This window comes from Podarcis muralis, chromosome 7, assembly GCF_964188315.1.
Source record: "Podarcis muralis chromosome 7, rPodMur119.hap1.1, whole genome shotgun sequence".
Lineage (NCBI taxonomy): Eukaryota > Metazoa > Chordata > Lepidosauria > Squamata > Lacertidae > Podarcis > Podarcis muralis.
The window spans coordinates 15483980-15510992 of record NC_135661.1 but is presented as its reverse complement, the minus strand read 5'-3'; the positions used below and the strand labels follow the sequence as shown (position 1 = coordinate 15510992).

The 27013-nt window shown below is 46.9% G+C and overlaps 1 protein-coding gene across 13 annotated transcripts in view; it reads left to right on the top strand.

Annotated features, from left to right (window-relative positions):
• The window catches only part of VPS13D (vacuolar protein sorting 13 homolog D), a 129305-nt gene extending 104839 nt beyond the window's left edge, over nt 1–24466 (top strand). For all 13 annotated transcript variants that reach the window (XM_077931271.1, XM_077931279.1, XM_077931276.1 and 10 more), the window contains 3 exons: nt 15899–16030; nt 22240–22480; nt 23193–24466. In XM_077931271.1, coding sequence (XP_077787397.1) covers nt 15899–16030; nt 22240–22480; nt 23193–23324 — 505 coding nt within the window. In that variant the 3' untranslated portion in view covers nt 23325–24466. The remainder of the gene's footprint in view (nt 1–15898; nt 16031–22239; nt 22481–23192) is intronic.
• Nucleotides 24467–27013: the final 2547 nt, after the last annotated feature.

The following is a 27013-nucleotide window of genomic DNA, read 5'->3' as shown; positions in this document are numbered from 1 at the left end:
TCTGGGCAAGTGGTCCTCAGCAGGGACCAGGAGTGCCAGCTTGGCCCCATGACCGTGGGTGCCCAAGGCCGCGGGTGTCATGCATTGTGCAAGGCCCTGGCACTGTAATTTGTGGATGCTCGGGCACCCAGGGCCCCAGGGAGCCGGCACCTATGGCAGGGACACATGCCACCGTCCCTTTTGCCTGATGAACGTTCAGTGTTATACCTTGCCCAGTTTTTAAAAGCGCCTTGTGACCCACTTAAGAAATACAGTGGTGTCCCTAAAAAAACAAAAGGGAGGAATACTTTCAATTGGACTTGGAAATACAAGAGGCTTTCCTAAAGATCCATTAACGTGGGGAGTTTGGAGGGCGCCTTCTTCTGCATCCAGACTGGGTGGAGAATTGCGCTCTGCTGAAGTCTTTCTAATACTCCAAGCTCTCACTGTTGCTCGGCTTCAACCCAGCCCAGTGCAAGCCAAAGGCAAAAAAAAAAAAGCTGTGTTGCAAATGTCTTTTCCTTCTGTTGGCTGAACTCTGAATACTCCCTTGCACTCCAAAGCCCAGAACAATCCATTTCTCATTCGAGTGTCACTTATGTAAGGCTCTTACCAGATCTTGAGAAATGAACAAAATCCATTTCTTTCCCTTTGAATTGCTATGAGAGTGCATGAATCACTTTCAGTTAGCCTCTTGGATGTGTATTTCTTAGTCCTTGTAGATTTGCTTCTGGTGTGGGATAACCACTTCTCGGTCTCTCTCTCTGTTCCCCCCCTCCATTGCCATTTTGGCATTTGTGAGCTGCGATGGCTTTCCCGGAACTCCTATAATCACATGGAAATTTTGAACAAGAGGAAAGCAGGGGAATTGCTACTCCCCACCCCACCCCCGACATTCCCCCTTTTCCACACATGTACACAGACACAAATGCAGTTTGCAGAGCCTTTTGAGCAGCGAGAAACAACCCTGAGATGCAAGTATTCATGTGATGCTTTCAAAGCAGTCGTCAGAATGAGAGACCAAGGGAAGCCGCCTTCATTAGTCTTGATTCCATTCTTGGGCAAAGCAGCACCTAAAAGTGTGTAGATATAGAGATTCCATCCATAACGGCAGAAAATGCTGCTGCTACTGCTTTGCCAAACCTTTATTAAGCATTGCAAAAACAGGCCATCATAAAATATCCATATATAAAATTTTAAAATATATACAAATAAACAACCATGAAAAAATATGTAATAACGAGGATTTTCACTGGAGTCTCTTCCTGCTAAATAGTGTCATTTGCCACTCTGAAAGAGATACTATTGATGAAAAACTCAGCCATCCTTGCAGTTATTTCCAAGTTAATGTCAGACAGATAGAATCTGGTATTTTCATCATGCCATGATATTAGACTACCCAAAAAAAGGGGATAACACACGTTTGTGTAGCTGGTCGTACACTGGACAGTAGAAAATAATATGTTCTGCTGTGTCCAGCACAAACAAAAAACATCTGCAATGTCTATCATTTCTGGGGATGTTTAATTATCTGCCCTTGACTTCAGTTGGGCTAACATAAAGGCCCTGGGTTGGACTGGAATTATTAATTTTGAAATATAAGTGACCCTGTTATCTGTTGTATTTAAACCATAAAACTTGGGGGAGCAAATTTTAATTCCAGCTGACTCAATGTTTTGTTTTTCAATGTCCCTTAATTGGATTTGAATATTACGATAAATATATTGCTCACTTGAATTATACAAGGGTTCCTGGTCAATACCAGTAGATCTGATTTTGCTTTGTAAGAGTTGGAACCATCTGGATTCATAAGAGTCTTTAAGTAAGCCAGAAAGCAGACTTGGAGACTGACAACAGAAATGGCAACGCAGCCAGTATTTTATAGTGCAAGCCCACAACCAATGTTCCATCGTTTGTATACCTAGTTCTGCAACATCTGTGGCATTGGTACAGACAGGAGGGTTGATGAATCATTCGTGTCCATGCTCCCTGCCTTTGCAGCAGGATCTTTTTGTTTTATTTATTTATTTACATTTACACCCCACAATTCCTGCAAGGAGCTCAAGTTCTTCCCCCATCCCCATTTTATCCTCCTCACAATCCTGTGAGGTAGGTTTGGCTAAGACACGACTGCCCCAATGCCTTAAAGTAGAACAAAGAATTGTAGCAGAATTAATTGGCTCTTTGACTCTCCCATATCTCAAATTCATCTGCACTGACTTCCCAGAGGTATTTTTAACAGGAAGAGTTAGGTTTTGCGGGTTCTATCAAATGTTTTTCAGGCAGTGTTATTGCTGAGACATGAACTCAGTTGTTATATACCTGTGCAGCACATTTGTTCAGGGGGCAATTAGAGCCACTCCCTTCATTTTCGTCCCCCCTACTCCCTTTGATTCAACCCCACTGAGATCTTGAAGATTAGGGCTGGATTAGTATGCAAAGTTTTTCTTTCTGTTCCCAGACGGATGGCTGTGAAAGTACTTGTGTGCCATCTTTGCAAACCCTTGCAGCAACAACAGGAGTTGGGCTGGGGCATAGATTGCTTGACAAATGCATCTCCTGTGGAGCTGTGAAGCCAGGTGAAAAACAAGACAAGGCTTTTTACAGGTTTCGCAGTTTCAGGAGCTGGGAATTTATGCAGGTTGTGGACTAAAACAAGTCCGCTGCACCCCTAAATGGTGTTTGTGCAGCTTGACTTTATCTGCAGGAGGGTGTTTTGTAAACTATATAGACTCACATGCTTCCAAGCCCAATTCAAAGTGTTGGTGCTGACCTTTAAAGCCCCAAACAGCCTCAGCCCAGTATACCTGAAGGTGCGTCTCCACCCCCATCGTTGAGCCCGGACACTAAGGTCCAGCCCTGAGGACCTTCTGGTGGTTCCCTCACTGCGAGAAGTGAAGTTACAGGGAACCAGGCAGAGAGCCCTCTCGGCAGTGTCGCCCTCCCTGTGCAACACCCTCCCATCAGATGTCAAGGAAATAAACAACTGTCTCACTTTTAGAAGACCTCTGAAGGCATCCCTGTATTGGGAAGTTTTACATGTTTGACGTTTTACTGTATTTTTATATGCACTGTAAGCCACCCAGAGTGTCTGGGGAAACCCAGCCAGATTGGGGGATTAATTAATTAATTACTCTCTCCCTGTTCTGCAGTTGAGCCTACATACAGGCTTTCTGGATATGTGCAGAGGCAAGGGAGAAAAGGAAAGCATGGTGTATATTTATAGATCTATCTACGAATTTGCCATTTACATACCTCTTTAAGCAGAGGCTTGACAACCATATGTCAGGAGTGCTCTGATGGTGTTTCCTGCTTGGCAGGGGGTTGGACTCGATGGCCCTTGTGGTCTCTTCCAACTCTATGATTCTATGAAACCCCGGAGAACCACTGTGAATCAATGCAGACAATACAAAGAAAGGTGTACCAATGGTCTGGCAATCTAGGGCAGCCTCCCGTGTTCCAATGGAAGGACCATAGCTTAGTATTTGCATGAAGAAGGTTGCAGGTAGCGCTGAGCGAAATGGGACCCGTTATCTGACTTGGTTTAAGGCAGCTTCCTATGTTCCTATGAGTTAGTTCTCTGTCCAGGAATTACTTCTCAGCTCTGCTGCTTGAGAACCTTTTAAACTGGAGATCCCAAAGCTAAAACCCAACAGCTTTCTGCTGAGCTGCAGATCCTCCTCCCCTCCTTTTTAGCTGTTCTCAAGCATCACTGCAAGCAGGGTTGAATTTGGCAGCAACTTTAAAATGTCAAGGCTGGACAGAGGGATATGACTGAGCTTCACTCTGGCCGTTTTCTAATGTTTATCCCTTCCCTGTTGCACTGATGCTACAGGTGAGCGTTGCGAAATAGCACTAAAAGCACATTACTGACTACTTGCTTCTGCCAAAGTTAAACAAGCAGGCATGCTTGCGATAAACTGTGCTACAAAGCGGATTTCCTTCTCTGGCATTTTCATGAAGAGAACCTTTTAAAGAGAGAGAGAGAGCGCTAAGACACTGTAAACAGGAACCGCATTAAGCATTGCATTGTGAACAGGAACTATTGAAAGTGGTGCGGCAAGGTTTGGGAGGAGTGACGGAACACGAACTTGCTTTGAACCCTCCTGCCTTAAGCAGGTAATCAGAGCATTATTGTTAGTGTCTGTTATAAGTGATATGCTTCTGGGTTCAAGCAGAGTTCAGCCAGAAATCCTCATCGCAGCGAAACCTTCCCTCAATCCAGGGAAGGCCTACTCGGAAATGTTGCCGGGCAAATGCCTTGCAGACTCCATCCACACCTGTGGAATGCAAAACACCCTGTGGCACTGGCGCTGAAAAGCTGAGAGTTGAGAGTGTCATCATGCAGCGTATGTCTGAACGCTGCTTTTCCCATCAGTGAAATGGTGAGAGGAGAAGCTGTGCTTTGCAGCAGACACAAGAACCTCTGTATGGGGCTGGGGGGAAGAGTTTGCAACTACACACACACACACCTGAGTAACCTGCCTTAGCCACATGTCTTGTCCAGTCGGTGCATCCTTGGATGCATCTGCAAATGCTCCAGCCAATCGCTATAAATTCTTTTAATTGGTGGTAGCTTCCTTCTTCCTCTTCATTCTGTTTTATTCTCTACGTTCCTTTCCCCCTTCCTAGAATCATAGAGTTGGAAGAGACCACAAGGGCCATCGAGTCCAACCCCCTGCCAAGCAGGAAACACCATCAGAGCACTCCTGACATATGGTTGTCAAGCCTCTGCTTAAAGACCTCCAAAGAAGGAGACTCCACCACACTCCTTGGCAGCAAATTCCACTGTCGAACAGCTCTTACTGTCAGGAAGTTCTTCCTAATGTTTAGGTGGAATCTTCTTTCTTGTAGTTTGGATCCATTGCTCCGTGTCCGCTTCTCTGGAGCAGCAGAAAACAACCTTTCTCCCTCCTCTATGTGACATCCTTTTATATATTTGAACATGGCTATCATATCGCCCTTTAACCTCCTCTTCTCCAGGCTAAACATGCCCAGCTCCCTTAGCCATTCCTGTACGCTCACTTTCCAGTTGACTCTCAGACGCTTGCTTGTTTGGCAGTAATTCGGTGTTGGGGGTGGGGGTACGGTCATCTAAGTACACTGGATAGATAATTCCAACGTGTTTCCCTTTCCTTCCTCTCTTCTCACCCTCCCTTGCCCTGCAGTCCCGCTCTCCATATTAGGAAATCTCCCTCCAGCAGAAATGAATCCTAGAATTGCAAAGGCAGCCTGAGGGTCATTTAGTCCAACCCCCTGTAGTTCATATGCAGTCACATCTTGCCTTTCAAAAACTCGAGAGAGAAGCTGGTAGAAGCTGGCATAGACGTGACTTGTTGGCATCCATTGGTGTTCGTCCAAAAAGAGATGTGGGGGGAGGCTGAATACATAACCTGTTTTCAGCCGCATGAAGCGAGCAAGCATGGTCTACTGGTGGCTACTGAGTGTTAGTTTTAAGGGCAAGAGGCCCAGGTTTAAACGAGATCCATGAAGCTCAGTGGGTGAACTTGATCCACTTTCTGGCCATCCCTCAACCTCATCAACCCGGAGAGGTAGTTGTGGTTTAGAATGGGCAGGGAAAGAACCACACCCACCACCCTCCATTTAAAACGCGGCCATCATTTTTTCAACATCCGCCGGTTCACCTGAGAGCGTCGGCACTTTTCCTGTATTTTTGGCGTCCGCTCCCAAAGTAGCCGGATACCAGCGTGCAGCCGGGTCCCAGGACTTCCTTGAGGACACTGCCGCCGTTTCCCTCCAGGTATGCCGTGTTGCGGAAGGTTGGCGGTGCGTGCCGCCTGAAAGTTGGCCTTTTGTCGCGGGGAGTGGTGTGTGTGTGCGTTGTGCTTGCTGCCGAGCCGTGAGCCTCGGTGGTGCCGGAGCCCGGGGCCTGCTGGGATGGGGTTTACACTTGAGCTGTCCTTTTGCCCTTCCCCTGAACTCTCTTCATTTCAGTCATGAGCAAACAGTCAGTGCCTGAACTAACAACCCTGCAGTTCTCCAAAGCACGTCTCGCTTACAGTACCAAACAAAGGGAGGCCCGCGTGGGCCGGCCCAAGCCGAGGAATGCGGCTTCGGGGTTCTGCTCCATAAATTTAGCCAGCACGACAAAAAAAAAAGGGGGGGGTGGAGATAATCTGAACCTTCGTGATGATCTGAAAAGGGGGTGGGGGGCGGGGAGGAGGTTTGCGTCCCATTGATTGCGGTCTGGCACAATGCCAGGCCCCGGGCCTGACCGACAGTTGAACCATATCGTTAAGGCGTGTAATACTGCTCGAGTTTTGTACGGCAGCCAATGAGTACATATCCAAAGGGCAAAAGTTTAGAAGGAGTTGAGGCTGTCCTATTTAACCCTCTCACACTGCATGTAATGTATACGGGCTCCTGCTAAGGAACAGCTACGTTGCCTTTTTTAAAAAGAAAAAGGGGGGGGGGGAGAGTAAACGTGCAATTGTTTTTACTTCCGAGTCTGGTTCGTAAAGCGAAGCTGACTTCAGGGAACAATGCCGGATTGATGCCTCCCATCCCCTGCCCCAGTTTGGCGCTCTAGAGAAGGGGCCATCCGTGGTTTGGATGTTTGTCATTGTGCATCAGGAACGGGCCTTGGGACGAGCACCCTGCACCCTTGCAGGAAGTTCTGGGGCGTGCATAATTTCCCCTTGTTTCTTGGGTTAGCTGTGTAGGTCTGACAGGAATGAAGTTGGAACTGCAGACGGGAGCTCGACTCTCTGAATCTGGCCCTTTCTTTCCCAGTGAGGCTTGTGAACTTAATGACGACACGGTGTTCTGATATTGGTGATGAGTCAGATGTGAGAGGGGCTGCAGATTTGAATTTGCTGAAAAACACAGTACTTGCATAAAACTGTGCAGGTTCCCACCCCTCCCAACACACACACTTTTTCCATTTGTCACCAAATTTGACATTTTTGCAGAGAGGCCTATGTGGGCCTATGTGGGGAATTTACATTGGGGAGGGGCATCTTCTGGAGATTGAGTTTAGAAAGGCAGGGTTCAAAAAGACACAGATTGTGGAGGTGTCTGATTTTCCAGATTCATTTTTGGAGGTTTTCTTCAATTTCCTTTGCTTTACAGATGTCTGTATGCTCTTAAATTGGGGTTCTCTCTCGCTGTTGTAGCCTTGAACTCAGTCCCGGATGCTCGTTATCGTTTTGTGGCTACTTAATGTACACACACCCTCTTTTACCAGTTTTTTCACAGCTCCCTCCTTCCCCAAGCAGTGGGAAGTTCCAAGGCCAGTTGCTGCAAGCAGTCCCTTTCTTGTGAGTAGATAACATTTGCAGCTCACGGCAGTGTGAAAAAACTGCTTGTTTACTAATATACACATTGTATTTGGCGGAGGGAGGAGAAGTATCCTTCCAGTGACAATACTAACCAGCTAATCAGCATCAGTTCCTAAGGCCAGCCAGCCAAATCCTTATCTCTCTCAGGGGCCAAATTGAACCCCTGGGTGGGGTTGCCCACCTCTCAGTTACCTGGTGTCACAGTGTCATCGGGTGACTGGGTGCTTTGAAGTCCCAGCAGTGACCACAAAGAGCCCTGCACAGTGCTTTGAAGTGCTGGCAGCCAGCTGAGTCTCTGAGCCTCAATGCACCAAGCAAGGCTCTTTGCAAGGAGCAGAGGGAGATTGTAAGGAGCCTTGATCAGCGCTTGGCAAGACCCTTCAATGATCGGCTGGCTACAGAGTTCTCCCTGAGGAATTCAGTAGCACAGCCTTCCCTTCCCTGCCAGTGCACTGTGTGGGACACACTTTAAGGGTCTCCGTTGTGCATTGGCCACTGTGTCTCCATCCCATAAAGTGTCGGGTGTGGGGAAGGTGGGCATGCTTGTGTAAAAAGCGGTGTGGCAGGCCAAGTTGGATCATAATTCGGCCCACAGACCAGAGGTTCCCACCTTTACCTTAGGGCAAAGTACACATTGGGTCCATTTAGCTCATTTTATTTTATTTTATTGTTAACTTTGCTGCATGAAATGCGCATTCTGTAGCTGACCTCCTTTGTGATGTTTTATTTTGAATTCTTTAAGATAATATTTTAGTTTCCTGGTAATTATGTTGCTTTGAATGTATACTTTGCATTTGACTTTCTTCGCTAATCGTTTTGGATCATTTTTATTTGATGTTTTAATGTGTTGTAAACAGCTTTGAGATTCTTCAAAATGTAAAGTGGTATAGAAATGTTGTTGTTGTTGTTGTTGTTGCAGACTAGTAGAAACCCTCCAGCATTTTAGGTGGAATCATTTCCACAAATCCTCTTATCTGGACATTTCAGGGATTGAACCTGGAGCCTTCTGTATATATAGTATGTGTTTCACCTCTGAGCTAGTTCTTCCTTGCAAATGACTTGCTGGTCTCCTGTTGCCGCAAGCTTAGCCGATGCAAAACCCAAAATTTCCAACTCTGTCACACATTTCTAGCCACCGAAACCTTTTCTCCATCTCCAGGCCAGTGTGTATAGTTGCGTTTTAAAGAAAGCCATGTGGAAATCTAACTTTGGCTAAATAAAAGCTTTTGTTTGTCATTACTACAATACACAGCAAGTGTGATAGTTCCTCCTAACAGTTAGGTAGAAAAACATTAATTACCTGTGCCAGCTACTTTCCAGAATTGTCTGAATCAATGGGGAGTCGTAGCTTTGTTTTTCTATCCAGGTGGGTCCACAAAGTGCTTTGAGATTGACATACGCATCATAAATAACAACCACTAAAACCCAGGACTAGGGAACCTGTAGCCTTCCTGGATGTTGCTAGACTCCAGCTCTCATTCCAGTTCTTAGGGATGATGGCAGTTGTAGTCCAGTAACCCCTGGAGGGCACCAGATGTCTAACCTAAAGGCATTGTGGTGTTTCTCACCTCTGGCTCCGGGGCAGGTTCCTGTTTTCTTCTAAAGTAGTGTTTTCTCTTGTTAGTTACAAACAGGACTTACAGGCTTCCTACCAGAAAAACGGGTTTTCTTTGTGCATATCATAAATGGAGGTATTTTCCCAGCCAGCCACCCTTTGCCCCCCACCCTAGGCAGGGTTAAAAGTGTTTGCCTGTTTCTGCGTGTAGCACCTTCCTTTCGAGCCACATAACACACCACCACACTGGAAAAGCAACTGCGATCACGGTTATTAAAGAGCTTTGCTTTCTTCCTTGCATATAGCCATCTGTACCTTTCCACCAGCTTCTGTAGAGCTGTTTTCTGGTGGTCCATTACTAGGCTTCAGAGAAAAGCCATAATCCAAAAGGAAGGCCATCTTAGTTGTTCACGAATTCTGTTATGTATTCATTTTATACCCTGCCCGTTAGCCAAAAGGTCTCTTGGAGCCGCTTACAAAAACCAGTCCCTGCCTCACAGGCTCACAGTTTTAAAAAGACATGACACACGAGGAAAAAGGAGTGGGAGGGAGAAGGGGAAAGCAAGCTCAGACATAAACCTATTTCCAGACATAAACAGTTCTTAAAAATTACAGCCAGTATCTGTGATGGTTCCAGCTGCCATGCCCTTCCTCCCTCCCTCCCTTCCTTCCTTCCTTCCTTCCTTCCTTCCTTCTTGGACAAGCACATACCCACCAGTTCCTGTTGAAGCAGAGAAAGCATAGGACTGCATCTTAAGACTGGGTGAGCGTGACAATGGGAATAAGCGTTTCAACATTTATCCACAGAATTCATCCACAAAGTTTTCATTATCCAAGTTTAAAACTCCTATATTATCCCAATATGCTTTGGATCGTGTAGATGGTTAAAATAAAAAAAGTTGGACTGTGCTCACTCGCCTTTGGGGGAATAGGTGGGTGGCAGATCCTTCTCATCTGAGCCATGGGCGACCACTCACAGCAACTCCCTTAAAGACACCCAGGATCAGGCAGGGATATAAGGAATCGGCCGCTCCTTAAATGAACACAGGAACCTCGAACTTTGCCTGATAACGTATCAGCAGCCAGAGTTTTCTCGGCCATTGGGAACCAGTGACAGAAAAGGAATTTGGGTGGAGAGGGACGCGGGTGGCACTGTGGGTTAAACCACAGAGCCTAGAACTTGCCAATCAGAAGGTTGGCAGTTCGAATCCTCGCAAGCTCCCGTTGCTTGTCCCTGCTACTGCCAACCTATCAGTTCGAAAGCGCATAAAAGTGCAAGTAGATAAATAGGTACCACTCCAGCAGGAAGGTAAATGGCGTTTCCGTGCGCTGCTCTGGTTCGCCAGAAGCGGCTTAGTCATGCTGGCCACATGACCCGGAAGCTGTACGCCGGCTCCCTCGGCCAATAAAGCAAGATGAGCGCCGCAACCCCAGAGTCGGCCACGACTGGACCTAATGGTCAGGGGTCCTTTACCTTTAAGGACAGCCTGCTGTGTCCTTCTAGTCCAGTATCGGTTCTCACAATGGCTGACGAGGTGCCCCAGTGGGAAGCCCACAAGCAGGACCAGAACATAGCAGCTCTCTCCACTCCCCTTGCAGCTTCCAGCAAACTGGTACCGAGAAGCACACTGCCTCTTGACAGTGGAGGTGGAACATAACCATCAGGGGTACTGGCCATGGATAGATAGCCTGATCAATAGCCGCCCGGGTGCCAAACGTGGTCTTGAACAGTGGCGCTCTGTCCCGTGCTGCTCAGCCTTTTGGGGACGCCGTCCTCGGCCTCTCCATGCCTCCATTCAGCGACGCTCTTCCCTGCTGTGATGGGTAGACACGAGGGCATTTCTGCTTTGTGTTGGCTTTTGTGTGCCTATTAAAAGCGAATCAGCAAATGTGTTGAGTGTTGAGAGTTGAGTTTAATGTAACACAGATGTGAGCGCAGAACCGCCATTCATTCTGCTTTTTCGGATCTTCGGCTTTTTGGATTTCATCACTGTGTGGCTTGTTATTTACAGAATGTAACTTGAGACAGTGGGACGAATCGTAGGATTAAAGAAAAAAAATGGAAACCGAGTAGTGTGGAATGTTGCTTGCTGTCCAGACCAAACAGACCAGTTTGCCAAAACACTGATGGCCTGCACCAATTAATGTAATTCATGTTAGCACCAGCAGGACATAATTTAGAAGGCAGTTGACCTTCTTACCATCATGATTAGATTTTTATCATCATCATCATCGTCATTACCAGGTTGAGCATCGCAGAATGAAAGAGTAGCAAGGAAGCTGGAATCATGGTATCTTTTGGATGGAGGTGCTTTTGGTCATTGCTTAGATGGGACAGCTGAGAGTCTTTTGCCCAACGCAAATAGATCTTCCCAAGCTGGGAGGAAAGGTTTTCGTAAGAGCTGTGTCCCCCTCCATTGAACAGCAAGCAACAAATAATTATAATTATAGCCCACTCTGTTTAGAGCGTCATGTGGCGTGTTTGAAGCAAGACCGTTGCAACCAGCCAAGTAAACCCATTGAAATTAAACGGACACAAGTTAGTCACGGACATTGACTTCAGTGGGGCTACTCTTGAGTATCAGATGCAACCCCTTGCCTTAGATTCCCAGGGGGCAGTGCTTCAGCCGCCGCCTGCCCCCCCTTGACTCCCGGTACAAATGATGCAAAACGACAAAATCACTTTTTGTTTTTAATTTGGATAATTTATGTAGGCTGCTGAATTCTGTTTTCCCAAGTCGCAGGATTTTACTGGCTTTGGGGGAGAATGCGCCTGGCCCCTTTCTTAATGCATCTATGCGCATATGATGGAAGAGACTCGCAAGAAAGAAAGAAAAGCCAAGAGACAGAGTAGGGGGGGAACAGCTACAGAAGAGCAGCGGTGGCGGTAATAGGGTTCATAACTCTTATCTTTGAGCTTAGTGCCACATTTTTTTATTTAATAAAGTGGCATTCTTGAAGAAGACGTGCAAATAACACTATTGTCCCGTAAATGTATCTTTCTTTCTTTTTTAAGGGGGTGGGGAACGCATGTTTGATGAAAGAAGGCCTGTGTGCTCCTTAGCCAGGACCCATGTTGCTAAAGGGGATGGGGGCTGCCGAGGTATGAGAGGAGGAAACTAGCCTCTGGAGAAAACATCTGCAAGAAGCCAGTCAGTCTTCTGTACTTTGCCAAGAGGCTTAAGCAGGGAAGAAGAAGAAGAAAAACACCTCCAGTTACAGTGCATGATTTGTTCATCTATTTCTAGATCAAACGCACAACAGCAGCAGCAGTTCAGTCTGTAGGGGGGGTGGGGGGAACTAGGGAGCACGAATTGCGCAACGAGCGTGGTTGTAGAGTCACGTATGAGCAGCCCCTGGGTTGCTCCATGCTGGCGGAGGGTAGCGCAGAAAAATAAAGCAGCTCTAGGCACCCACAACCAAACTTCTGCATGAAATCCAAATGTTAAGTCCAAGACTTGGTGTGAAGACACCCCAGTGGCTGCCTGGATCTGCCTGCCCACAGCAGTCAGATTGTTGGGCTTTGTTAAGGGTGAAAAGAAAGCAGAATACACTGAGCACAGCCCCTACCGGGGGGGGGGGGGACACACCCAAAATGGCATCTACGAGCAAGGAACCCTCTTTCTCCGTCCGTTCCAGACATCAAGGCAGTGTCTCTAAACAAGAGCAGGGAATAATGATGTGATACAGTCTCTGATGTGATACAGTCCGTATAGTTAAAGCCATGGTTTTCCCAGTAGTGATGTATGGAAGTGAGAGCTGGACCATAAAGAAGGCTGATCGCCGAAGAATTGATGCTTTTGAATTATGGTGCTGGAGGAGACTCTTGAGAGTCCCATGGACTGCAAGAAGATCAAACGCATCCATTCTTAAGGAAATCAGCCCTGACTGCTCACTGGAAGGACAGATCGTGAAGCTAAGGCTCCAGTACTTTGGCCACCCCATGAGAAGAGAAGACTCCCTGGAGAAGACACTGATGCTGGGAAAGATGGAGGGCACAAGAAGGGGGTGACAGAGGACGAGATGGTTGGATAGTGTTTTCGAGGTTACCAGCATGAGTTTGACCAAACTGCGGGAGGTAGTGGAGGACAGAGGTGCCTGGCGTGCTCTGGTCCATGGGGTCACGAAGAGTCGGACACGACTAAACAACTAAACAACAACAACACAGTCTCTGGTCTTTGTGATAAAATCTGGAATACCTTGCACAAGACACTTGGGTTAGGATTGTGGAGAGAAGGTGGAGGAATGTGTGGTCAGAGCCAGAGATCCTCAGTATGTGAAGTAGGACTCTTTAAAGAAGATAAAGTTGGTCAGAGAAATGTTGTTTTGCCCCTGATGCCATCCTCCAGGACAAGCCCAGACTGAATTCGAGACATCAAATCCTGGACACTTCAAGAAAGGGGCCGTAGCTCGGTGGTGGAGCATTTATGCCTGCAGAAATTATTAAATGCAATCGCTTGCGCATCCAGATAGGCCCAATAAAGTCCCAGGGTTTCCCAAACTTGGGTCCCCAATTGTTTTGGGGCTACAGCTCCCATCATCCCTAGCTAGCAGGATCAGTGGTCAGGCATGATGGGAACTGTAGTCCAAAAACAGCTAGAGACCCAAGTTTGGGAAACCCTAATGTAGACATTGTGGAGTTGGATGAACCCAAGGTATAAGGTAGCATTCTGGGCCCTCTGGTCCTTAAAACAAGGAGGATGTATCATGGTTTCCTCGCTTTCCTTGGGCTTTATTACCTTCTGCTGAAGTTCTCCCTATGCCTTCTTTATGAGAGCTGCACAACTTAATGGAGGAAAGGGTTTTCTTAGGAGTGATGCCCCAACTAATGGAATGCCCTCCATAAAGAGACGCTTCCAGCACCTTCACTATAATCTTTGATGCAGAGTCAGAAAACTCACACTCTTACTCACCTATTTCATTTCAACTCACTTCAGGGATGTTATCTGTTTCATTGTTGTACTTGAACTGCGATAAAGTTGGCAGTACACCAGTCTGAAATCCTTAATAGGATAAAGGGTGGTATGCAAACATCTAAAACAAATAATAAATGTTTTGACTTGCCCGAAATGTGCTGTTGATTCAAGACAGCATGGTCCTGCTGCATGATCTGTGCAGGGTTGAGAGCTGGAGCTTCTGCCTGCCTGATTTGCTTTCCTGTGTTCCTCACGGAGGCCTGGGTCAAATTCCTGCCCTGGCTGCCCATCTGCAAAATGGGAGTAAGAATGACCTTCTTTACAGGACTCTGTTTACGGTCCGGAGGACCTACAGAGATTGCTGCCTCAGTTGGCAAGTTAATTACATAGGGTTGGCTCCAATGTTATTCCTACTCAAATGTAGATTAGTTTAACTTAACAGATGTGGCTATCTTAGGTTCATTGATTTAAATGGGTCTACTCTGGGTATGGGGGCAAACCATACACAGAAGACTATTGTATATGTGCATCCATGATCTCCACTTGCAAGAGACTGGTCAGCTGGGAGGGTAGACCAGGTGCTGTTGCAAGGAGCCTAGCAGATATTCATTTGAGCTTTGATGACCTTTTCGTTGGCTTTAACATGTCTGTATTGTATTGTTGTGGGTATCTGTCTGTCTCGGGAGACAATGGAGGAGTGCGCCTTTGAGGGTGAGGTCAAACTCTTGGAAGGTTACAGTGTCTGCTGTGGCTGGAGAGACCAATACTGGAGAGACATTATTTTGTTGCAGCTGGTTGTGCTGCTTCAGATGCACCATGGCATTTCTTCTCTCTGCGCTCCTCAGGGCGGTCATTCCTCTGCCGGTCACTGCTATGGATGCACTGTGGTTGTCTGCAAAGGATTGCCACACGGCCAGATGGTTCTCACCAACTGTCACATCATGTTTGCAGGCGCCCTTGTAACACAGAGTTGGTCTGCCAACAGGCCTGGTGCCTGAAGTCAGCTCCCTGTAGACCAGCCTTTCTCAACCTGTGGGTCCCCAGATGTTGTTGAACTACAACTCCCATCACCCCTAGCTAGCAAGGCCAGAGCTCAGGGATGAGGGGAGTTGTAGTCCAACAATATCTGGGGACCCACAGGTTGAGAACCGCTGCCATAGAGGGATCCTACCATCTTCCATTCTGTGGTCATGACCAAGCCAGCGTAGACATCACTGAGACAGGAGTGTCAACCTGCTGGGAATGTGGGCTTGAGAAAGCGCATCTTTGTTTGAGACTCTGCCCTGCTGTGTGATGCCCAAAATACAGTGTGTTTTATTTTGTAAGCTGCATTGATACTTCTGTGTAAAGCAGTGATGGCCAAACTTGGCCCTCCAGCTGTTTTGGGACTACAACTCCCATCATCCCTAGCTAACAGGACCAGTGGTCTGGGATGATGGGAATTGTAGTCCCAAAACAGCTGGATGGCCGAGTTTGGCCATCACTGGTGTAAAATGACTAATAAGTCACCTGTAAATTGTTGTTCTAATCACCGCCAGGGGGAGGTGGGAAATTCTGCTTGTTTATGTACTACAGTGGTACCTCGGGTTAAGAACTTAATTCGTTCTGGAGGTCTGTTCTAAACCTGAAACTGTTCTTAACCTGAAGCACCACTTTAGCTAATGGGGCCTCCTGCTGCTGCCGGAGCATGATTTCTGTTCTCATCCTGAAGCAAAGTTCTTAACCCAAGGTACTATTTCTGGGTTAGCTGAGTCTGTAGCCTGAAGCGTATGTAACCTGAAGCGTCTGTAACCTGAGGTACCACTGTATATAATTCCCCTTGGGATAGAGTTCCTAAGGGAATTTTTCAGAGAGTTTCCTTACTGAATAGTAGGTAGAAATTGGGTTGTTTGCTGATGGATGGGGGAAAAACACGCTACATGCAATGTTTCTACGTTGGCCTTAGCAGCCCAGTGGATTAGGCAAATTTTCAGTATGCTGGGGGACACTTATGCTGAAAAGTATCTCAGTGCCGTTACGTATTATGGCATTTTCGTGGTGACTAATGGGTTGCTGTTTTTTCAGCAAATTGAATTTGACTGAATTGCAAATGAAATTATGATTGAAATAATAAGAATAACATTGCCTGTCTTGTTTATGATTGACAGGACGCAAGCGGAAAGAGTGAGGAAGCCGCGGTGCTGCAGGGGCCCACAAGGACTCCTTCCTCGATACTTGGAGAGTCAGGCAGAAGGGCAAGAGGTGCTCTGCAAGCTGACGGAGAACATTCAGGATGAGTTGTAAGCACCAAAGCTCCCCACATTCTCTTTAAATGCCTTCTTGTGGTTTGCAGACCAAGAGGCAGCTCTCTGCAACGCAGTTTTCATTTGCTCTCGTGCGATTCCCACCGGCGTTAGGAAATTCCCATGTGGGTTGCAACAGCTTTGCCTGCTAGCACATTATTGTTGTCCCTCGTTTCCTGAGATGAAAACAGATTTTTAAAAACCAAAACAGGATTCTGTTATTGTACTCCTTGCCCCACCGCCGCACATGCCTTATCCAATTCATTATCAAAACTGGCTGTAGACAAACTAAGAGGTGGGGTATAAATGTAAGCCTCTTTTCATTGCAGCGTCCGCTTAAACGTTTTGAGCTGAAAGGCAGTAAACAGGAAGGAAGGGCCTGTAAGAGACTGAGCATGGCTTTGCAACTGAGCATGCAAAAATGGGAGCATCTGTCCTCTCCTTTTTCATGCATCTCAATTTGTGCCCTTAAATTATGGTCTTCTGTGGGATGAAAGCATAGAGCAGAAACTATGCGCGCGCACACACACACACAACTGAGTGAGCCACAAATCCCTGGAAGTGTGATTGCACATGGTTCCATTAAGTTACGCACAAAATTGGAAAAGCCTTTCCCGTTAGCCAAGTTCCTGCTCATTCTGTGGTCATATTGCAAGGCTGTAGTGGACAGAAGGGGGACGCGGGTGGCGCTGTGGGTAAAACCTCAGTGCCTAGGGCTTGCCGATCGCATGGTCGGCGGTTCGAATCCCCGCGGCGGGGTGCGCTCCCGTCGTTCAGTCCCAGCTCCTGCCCACCTAGCAGTTCGAAAGCACCTCTGGGTGCAAGTAGATAAATAGGGACCGCTTACCAGTGGGAAGGTAAACGGCGTTCCGTGTGCTGCGCTGGCTCGCCAGATGCAGCTTGTCACGCTGTCCACATGACCCGGAAGTGTCTGCGGACAGCGCTGGCCCCCGGCCTCTTGAGTGAGATGGGCGCACAACCCCAGAGTCTGTCAAGACTGGCCCCTACGGGCAGGGGTACCTTTACCTTTACCTTAGTGGACAGAAGGTAGCAAAACACACTCTCTTTTGTCACTACCAATAGAGAATAAGTTTGTAGGAGGCGGAATGCTGCTCGGATTATTCTTATACCTGTTCATTTTTTTGAAGGATCTCACAAGCAACCCTCCCAACTCCCATCAGCTGCAGCCAGCATGGCCTGTGCTCAGAGCTGAACTCCAGAAATATATGGAAGGCATCATGTCACCTACTCCTAACTGTAGCAGATATTGAACCAAACGAACCATTGGTCTATGGCAGCTTTCTATGTTTCTGTGACTGGGGATCATCAAGTATGTTCCATGGCTGAATCGGTCCAACTAGCTCAGATGGGCTCAACTGGTTAGAGCATCGTGCTGATAACACCAAGGTAGCAGGTTTGATCCCCATATGGGACAGCTACGTATTCCTGCATTGCAGGGAGTTGGACTAGATGATTCTCAGGGTCCCTTCCAACTCTACAATTCTATGATTCTATTCCAAAAGCTCATAGTTGTCTGCGCTGTCTGACAATGACTGTCCAGAGTTTCAGGCATGGATCTCTTCCACAGCTACCTAGAGATAGATGCCAGAGTTTGGGCCTCTCACCTTTTTGCATGCCTGTTAGGTGCTCTGCCACTGAGCTGTGGCCTTTCCCAAGCTTTGTTGTTGTTATCAGCCATAATTTTCATTTACCAGACAAGATAATAGGACTGTCAGCCAGAGCCTTCTGAGCCATACATATGGCTCATTCACCAGAGCATTTCCCTCTGGTGTCTCAGTAACAAAGCCAACACCCGTTTGTGGGAAGCCCAGTGCAAACTCTGATGTGTGTATTTCTCTCCCCTGCCCCCAACGGCCATCCACTCCTCACTTGTGATATATATACATATATATATTGCACATATATATTGCGCATATATATATATATATATATATATATATGCAGGTTTTGGTGTCCTCGGGTGTCTTCCCGTGTAAAAGTTGGGGTGTCTAGGCGACGTTTCGACGAGGTCTCACTCGTCATCTTCAGGCTGGTGCTTTCGGCTTCTTGTTACTGGAACAGAGCCGGATCTCAGTGTTTGAGTTCCTATAAATACTGTTGAGGGGTGTGGTGTATAGCCTCAAATGTTCTGGGCCGAGAGGAAGTTCCCAGGCTAGTGTGCCTTTTCTTCTTTTGTTCCTTAGTTGCTTGAGGGATATCTTGAGTGATTTCTTGAGTGATATCCTGAGTACCACTTAGGTGGGTCATTAGGTGTGGATTAGTTGCTAAAGCCTTTGTGTCTTGACCTCTTGAACTTTGTGAAGAGTTTTTCTGAGAAGATGGCTGTAGTTGTGCTCTGGCTTGGCTTCGTGTATAGGGGCGAGCTGTGGTTTTGTGGCCTGTGCCAGCCAGATCTGTGTAGGGATTGCAGGGGGGTGCAGCATCCGGAGGTGCCATCATGGTTTGGCTACTGGATGGTGTCTGTAATTTATCTGTGGAGAGGGTCTGGGTTTGGGTCTGGTGTGGTTGATTGGTGATGGCGTTCTGTGTGCCTCTGGATCTGGTGTCAGTTTTTGTGGGGAGGGCTAATTTCCAGATGTCTGGCAAGCGGGATGTGTCGTCACGCTTGTTCATGTTGTGAGGGTGTTTCTCTATCTCGATGGCTTCCATGATTATTCTCTTGTGGTGATGTTCCATGTTAGAGAGCAATTTGGAATCTGCAAAATTAATTTCGTGTCCTGTTTCTTTCATGTGTTGGAAAAGAGAGACCCTCTCCACAGATAAATTACAGACACCATCCAGTAGCCAAACCATGATGGCACCTCCGGATGCTGCACCCCCCTGCAATCCCTACACAGATCTGGCTGACACAGGCCACAAAACCACAGCTCGCCCCTATACACGAAGCCAAGCCAGAGCACAACTACAGCCATCTTCTCAGAAAAACTCTTCACAAAGTTCAAGAGGTCAAGACACCAAGGCTTTAGCAACTAATCCACACCTAATGACCCACCTAAGTGGTACTCAGGATATCACTCAAGAAATCACTCAAGATATCCCTCAAGCAACTAAGGAACAAAAGAAGAAAAGGCACACTAGCCTGGGAACTTCCTCTCGGCCCAGAACATTTGAGGCTATACACCACACCCCTCAACAGTATTTATAGGAACTCAAACACTGAGATCCGGCTCTGTTCCAGTAACAAGAAGCCGAAAGCACCAGCCTGAAGATGACGAGTGAGACCTCGTCGAAACATCGCCTAGACACCCCAACTTTTACACGGGAAGACACCCGAGGACACCAAAACCTGCATACCTATACCCGTGAAAATCTACGAAAGCAAATATATATATATATATATATATATATATATATATATATATATATATATATGCAGGTTTTGGTGTCCTCGGGTGTCTTCCCGTGTAAAAGTTGGGGTGTCTAGGCGACGTTTCGACGAGGTCTCACTCGTCATCTTCAGGCTGGTGCTTTCGGCTTCTTGTTACTGGAACAGAGCAGGATCTCAGTGTTTGAGTTCCTATAAATACAGTTGAGGGGTGTGGTGAGGAAGTTCCCAGGCTAGTGTGCCTTTTCTTCTTTTGTTCCTTAGTTGCTTGAGGGATATCTTGAGTGATTTCTTGAGTGATATCCTGAGTACCACTTAGGTGGGTCATTAGGTGTGGATTAGTTGCTAAAGCCTTAAACTCAAACACTGAGATCCTGCTCTGTTCCAGTAACAAGAAGCCGAAAGCACCAGCCTGAAGATGACGAGTGAGACCTCGTCGAAACGTCGCCTAGACACCCCAACTTTTACACGGGAAGACACCCGAGGACACCAAAACCTGCATACCTATACCCGTGAAAATCTACAAAAGCAAATATATATATATATATATATATATATATATATATATATATATATACACATACACACACACACACACACACACACCCAAATGATTGCATATTTTCTTCAGAGTTAAATCCATAAAATGGAGGGCTCTAATGCCTTGCTTTACTGTTCTTGCTAAATGTTTCCATCCCCCCCCCCTCCAGCTAGGCCCACTGTTTCACTTCTGGAAAAGGTTGTGTAATTAAATTAGTTCCTTATGTAAAAAAAAGGGGGGAGGGGGGAGGTTTGGAGGGGTGCTGCAAGAGTGTAGAGCCATAAGTTCTCCAGAGACATTATCGGCTTCCACTTTGTTCTGTAGATCTGTTGTTTTAGTTTTGGTTTTAATTTTATTTAGAAGGTTGTCGCTTGCAATGCTATGTTGTCGCTGCCGCTGCAGTTGTTGCTGTTTGGTTTTTTTTATTGCCAAAATGTAGGGCTTTGGGGAGGGTGGGGTTTTGGAGCAGCACAACAGCCTTCAGGGGTCACCAGAAGGTTTGTCAGTTGATCCTGGAGAGGGGAAAGGCATGTGTCAGCAAGCGAAAATGAACAATGATGTGTGACTCAGGCTTAGAACAAAACAGAGCTCTTGCTACGGGTATGCCAGCAAACAACATTGCCAAGGCTCCTCTTGTGCTTACAGGACTCCCTGTCCACGTTGCACCCAATTGCCCATTTTAGCACAGCTGACAAAAGATTTCCTTGTAACTGGGGAGTTTGCGGTGTTTGGGTGTTTGCTTGTTTTTATGGAGACCAAGGGGTGGCCGTGTTCTTTGTTTTGTTTTCTGCACTTGGCTAGCTACAGCTAATGCCAGAGGAAAGTGCTTTTTAAACACCCCCCGACTTCAAACGTTACCATATGCCAGGCATATTGTCCCAGGCCACCTGCTGGTCTCTAAAAGGGCCTTGAGTGAGCCACCCCACAGTCTGATTTCGAAGCTTCCTTATTATAAGGCTTCCCTGTAGACAAGGTACATGGCTCTCCCTCTTCTATACCTCTCTATATAACTGCAGGCAGAGTAGCGGAAGTCAGGCCTGAAGTTGTTTGCAGCCCCAACTGTGAATAGATGTTTGACTCTTGTTTGTTTCAGAGTTATAAGCAACCACAGGAAGTTTTCTCTCTTGCATGCCTGAAACACCTAGTCTCCAGAAGGAGTGGCAGTATTCAGAGTTGAATCGCAAACAGCTTGCCCTAGGAGCACATCCTATATCTTATCAGTCCAGGCATGGCCACAAAACTGGGAATTCCCCTGCTGAGTTCAGGTGACTCTATGTAGCTGGATCCTGTAGCTCAGGAACAGCACCTTCAGGGAAGGCAGTTTTCTAAAGCCACAATCACGCTCTTCCCAAGTTCCTGGGAGTCTCGCTGAATCTGTGGTTATACCACCTCTGCAGAGAGTGCGTTGTTTAGAATGTGGGGATAGGTGAGGACGTTTTTACCTTCAGGTTCCTCCACACAATAATTTTTTCCCTTCTCCAATAAGGGCAAAGGCAAAACAAAAGTCTGCCCCAGAATGTGTCGCCACAAGTGAGACTGTGCCCTCAGATCTAATGCATAGTTTACTTGGAAGTAAATCCCATTGTTTTCAGCAATGCTCACCCACAGGTTAGCTGTGCGTAGGAGTGCAGCCAGGCTTCTGATCATGGCGTTCATCTGCGCAGACTTTCTTGGAAAGGAGCCCTTTCAAATTCGGGAAACTTGCTTCCAAGCGTGTAAGGGAAAGAGAGCCTGGAAATAAAATGCATTCAGAAAGTGGTCGTTTTCCGCCTCAAAGGGAAATCATAAAAGATGAACATCTTTCCGGGTTCCACGTGACTCTGCCCCAGTGTATATACGAGGAGATAAAACATCCTAGCACTCCTGGTCAAAATAAACTTCAGATACAGAAGGCCATAGGAAAGGCAGCCCCCCACCCAACCTTAACAATGTAGGAACCTAAAAGTGCAACAGGGGGACATAATTCATTGGTTGAAGCAGCTGACTCAGCATTGGACTCAGGATGTACATTGCATTATTGTCAATAATTATAAATGATTTCCCAAGTGCCAGACACAAGCTGCATACAAGTTGGGACTGGACCCAAGGACAATTTATTCTAGTTCAGGCAGATAATGATTCTCAAGCCACATCTTGCCTCTCTGCCTCGTCTTCTGTCCTGTGATGGTTTTGCATGAGATTAAAATCCATCTCGGTAGCCAGTGTGCTGTCTGGAATTCTTCTAGCAGCAAACTCATTTGATAGCAGATGTTTGAAACATCCAGCAAGTGAGGCACTCACTTGACTTCCTGATTTGATTTTTCTTTCTTTCTTTTGCAGCTTCATTGCAGCAGAGAACATAGACAGTTATTGCGTTATCATTTCCTCCAAAACGGTTTATTTCCTGAAGAGTGGCGACACGATGGACCGAGAAGCCGTCTTCCTGGAGGTCAAGTATGACGATCTCTACCATTGCCTTATCTCAAAGGACCACGGGAAAGTCTATGTGCAGCTGACAAAGAAAGCTGTCAATTCAAGCAGTGGGGTGTCGATACCTGGCCCATCTCATCAGAAGCCCATGGTAAGGATATTGGTTCATTTACTTGCCGCTTGCATCTGTGGTGTTTATAGACAGACAGACGCACCCTGAAAATCACCCAAGCCCTCTGTGAGCAGTCCGTAAAAACCAGTGAATCGCACAAATAACAATGCAGTCAATAAGTTGCTTTGGTACAAACATCATGAACTCAGAACCAGCATAAAACATGACCCAAACAGCAGAACAACAGGCTAGAATAAAATAAATATTAAAAAACCAACCTATATAAACAGCAAAAAGAGAGAGCAATCTGTGTCCAGATTTAAAAGTGCCAAATAGACGGCTGAAATTCAAAGGCCGGGGTGGGGAATTGAAATTTTCACCTGGCACTGAAAGAACCATAACTTGGGCACCAGACAAGCCTCTTGGAGGGGAATAATTAATCTCAGGATTCTAGTTAAAAACTTCAAGTTGATCTCACCAGCCTGGTCTGCCTACCACTTTTCCAGTTAGAGGGGTTCACCCCAATGCCATCTGCTGTCTCCAGCCACCATTAAGCACAAATGAAGACATGGGTGGTGTGCAACCAGCAATATTTTAAGATTTCTTCTTCATGGTGGAATCCTAAGCTTAGTCACCACTGGCTGTGCATTTTTGTCATTTTTACCCAGCAAAGGGAGGGGAGGGGCAGGCTGCTTCCAAAGCATAGCTGCCATTCTCTGTTGACGTGAGAAGTGCAATTTGTTTTGTGCAGGTCCACGTGACATCCGAGGCCCACGCGGTGAAGCTGTCTCAAGAAATCAACTATGCAAAGAGCCTTTTCTATGAGCAGCAGCTTATGTTGAGATCCAGCGAGCACCCAGATCAACTCGAGCTGGACTCCTGACCCTGACAAAACCTCGTGGAGAAGTCGCCTCCGCGCTTGGTGAAAAAGAGCAGGACCAGCGTTTGGGTGTTAGAAAGTGTGTTCTGTGAGCCTAGGAAGCCAAGACCCTGGAAACAAAAGAGAGTCTCGCCATGGGGGGAACTACGAGATCAAAGACGTATTTGAAATACATTTAGTTTTAGGGGAAGCCCTGTATTTTCTTACTCTCTCTGTGTGTATATATACCTCTACAGATATATATATATATAAATATATATATATGTATGTATGTACAACTGTGTTTGGTGTAAATAAGAAAGTGCACAGGGTGTTGTGAGGGTGTATAATGGTCTATCTCATGTAAAGAAATTAAAGGAAAAGTTATATTGAGTTTTCTATTGCACTGATTCTGAGCATTTTGAAACAATGCTTTTCCTGTGGAGGTGGTGATGAGGACACCTGGAGCACTTTGAGGCTCATTTTTTTGTTTGTTACAGGTGCTGTGAGTGATCTGCACTAAGCTGGGTTATGGCAGAGTCAGGATGGGGCCTGGCGACGAGGGTGGGGCATGTTCCTTTCCACCATTCAGTGCTTTTGTGTGCTGCTGGCTCCAGAATTATTTGGGTTCTTTGTTTGGAAGGGCAAAGGGTAGGGGGCTCCAGCAAAATAGTGATACCTAGGGTGTTTGCTCTTTAAAGTAATTCTGGTGAGGTTGTGTGTGTGTGTGTGTGTGTGTGTGTGTGTGTGTGTGTACTGCAGTGATCCCTGCAGGGAGCCAGAATCTCCAGTTTAAGGGAAACAGGAGACTTGTGTTGTTTTTTTAATCATCTGCGTAACTTTTCTTGCATTTTGTGATGTTCACTTTATAAGGCAGTGTTGATGTTTAAACAATAATGTCTCCTTTTATAGTGGGACATTTGCAGAGGAAAGTGATGTTATTGCACACACACACATGTACGCACACACACAAAAGTTCCCCTCTGTTGGCCTTAAGCAGAAAATGGACTCTGACCAGGAAATAACACCAGGTATATAAGACGACTGGAAAGTATCAAACTGCCTTTTGGGGGTGGGGGGAGGAAGGAATGGAAGTTTATAAATTTTAATACTGCAGTCCTGTAGTCTTAAATCTGAGGATTAATAAATGCTACTGCTGCTCTCTCCTCTTGTCTCCACATTCTTTGGATGGTGACCATGAATTCCAGGTTGGCTCCCTGCCTCGGAGCTCTGGGAAGGGCTGTCGCTCAGTGAAAAGAGCAAACACTTTCCATGCAGACAATCCAAGGTTCAATTCCGGGCCTCTGTGTGTAGATCTAGGAAGAAACTATAGACTGGGGGTCATCATTCTATGTGGGGCTGCCCTTGAGACTGACCCAGAAACTCTAGCGGGTGCAGAATACCACGGCGAGACTCCTTACGGGGTCCTTGCTGCGGGATCACATTCACCCGGTGCTATACCAGCTGCACTGGCTCCTGGTGGAGTACAGGATCAGGTTTAAGGTGCTGGTTTTAACCTTTAAAGCCATATATGGCCTAGGACCCTCGTACCTACAGGACCACCTCTCTTGGTATGTCCCATGGAGGACCTTACAGTCTTCAAATAAAAACATCTTGGAGATCCCAGGCCACAGGGAGGTTAGGCTGGCTTCAATCAGAGCCAGGGCTTTTTCAGCCGTGGCCCCGATCTGGTGGAACACTTTGTCACAAGAGACTAGGGCCCTGCAGGACTTGACATCTTTCTGCAGGGTCTGCAAGACGGAGCTGTTCCACCAGGCCTTTGGCCAAGGCACAGTCTGACCACCTCTCTCCTTCTGTAATCCTCATAGAACTCTAGCCCAATGGTTGCCATTAATTCGATTCTGAATTGATTTTAGAATGTATTTCAATTAATTGACTGTGATTTTATGTAAATTGCACTATTTTTACTGTTGTTAGCCGCTCTGAGCCCGGCTTTGGTCAGGGAGGGTGGGATATAAATAATAAAATATTATTATCAGCACAACGCCTGCAGGCACCACCTCCTATGGCACTCATGGAAGTTCTCTGTCAAAGTTCTGTCTCTGGGGGTATGGGGGAAGCTGATGTCGGTGGCTTTCTCTACCTTTTTAGACAAAGCCTCAGCGCCTAGGGCTTGCTGATCGAAAGGTCGGCGGTTCGAATCCCCGCTGCGGGGTGCGCTCCCGCTGCTCGGTCCCAGCGCCTGCCAACCTAGCAGTTCGAAAGCACCCCCGGGTGCAAGTAGATAAATAGGGACCGCTTACCAGCGGGAAGGTAAACGGCGTTTCCATGTGCTGCGCTGTCTCGCCAGATGCAGCTTTGTCACGCTGGCCACGTGACCCGGAAGTGTCTCCGGACAGCGCTGGCCCCCGGCCTCTTGAGTGAGATGGGCGCACAACCCCAGAGTCTGTCAAGACTGGCCCGTACGGGCAGGGGTACCTTTACCTTTACCTAGCATCCACCGTGCTTCTTCAAAATCCCAGATGTGCCCACAATGCTATATGGACCAATGGTGGTCTGATTTGGTGTAAAGCTACTTCTTATTGCAAGAGGCACCTTTCTAAGCAAGCGGAGGAAGGGAGGCAATAGCAGAAAGGAAACATGGAAGCGGGAATCCCGGGTAGTCAGTAGTGGCAACTGCTTTGCCAGGGGGCCACTCTTACCTTAGGTTTCTCTGTTTGTAATCCGTTTCCTTGAATAAAGAATCAACTTTACTGCTCATCTCCGAGGCTCCGGGATGAACCAAACCTGTGACTAGGAAGGAAGAAGCTGACAGCCAGTACCACCCACCACCACCACCCCCGGACTACTTGTAAGAAAGAAGGCAGGGAGATGGGAGCTGACTGAGGCCAGACTGAGGGCGATGGGGCAGCTCCTCATTCACTTTAATGGACCAACCTCCACTTTCCTATAGGTAATATAGAAAGAGGAACGAAATAGCTGCTGCTGCGAATCCTTGTGATTAGGCCGCGTATCGTACGCATGCTACCAATTCAACTACCTAAAAGACTTCATGGGGAGAGCCCACCAAGTGTTGGGTGTTACTCTGAAATGCGCAGGTAGCTTTCCAATTCGAACCAGGATAACTTCAGTCACTTTCCCTCATGGTTGTGTGGAGCCAGGAAAGCAGCTTCCTGACGCCATTTTGAAAGCACAGCCTTCCGGCGGGATTTTGGATGAGAGGGCCCCTCGTCCAGCTCCTCTGCTTTTGGTTTCAGATCTAGCGTCTGCAAAAGGAGTCATTCCAGACTTTTGCAGTGTGTTTTGTCAGGGGGGAAGAGATTTAAAAAAAAAAAATCAGCATTAGGAACCACAGTCGTGTGTGTGGAGCTGTGACCTCTCCTGTTGATATTGGCACTAATACCCCATTACTAAGTGAATAAACATTGCATTCAGATTCCAAAGCCCATGGCTTAAAATATCTTCCGGCTCTCCCTTGCCTTCCCCCCGCCTTCCCCGTTACTTCTAGAAAGCACAGAACGGTGTGGTTTCTTATCTCCCCCCCCCCCCATGGATACCCTTCAAGGAGTCAAGTGTGCCATTTTGCAAATGGGAGAACTCTGAAATAGCTGCTTGCATTGAGTTAATACCCTCGGTTGCTGCCTGATTTGGAATTACTGGGGGGCAGCAGGTACATGCAGAATTGCCATCTTGGGGGAAGCGCTTGGCTCTGAACACTCCTCATAAATGGGAGCTTCTCCCACCCCAGATAC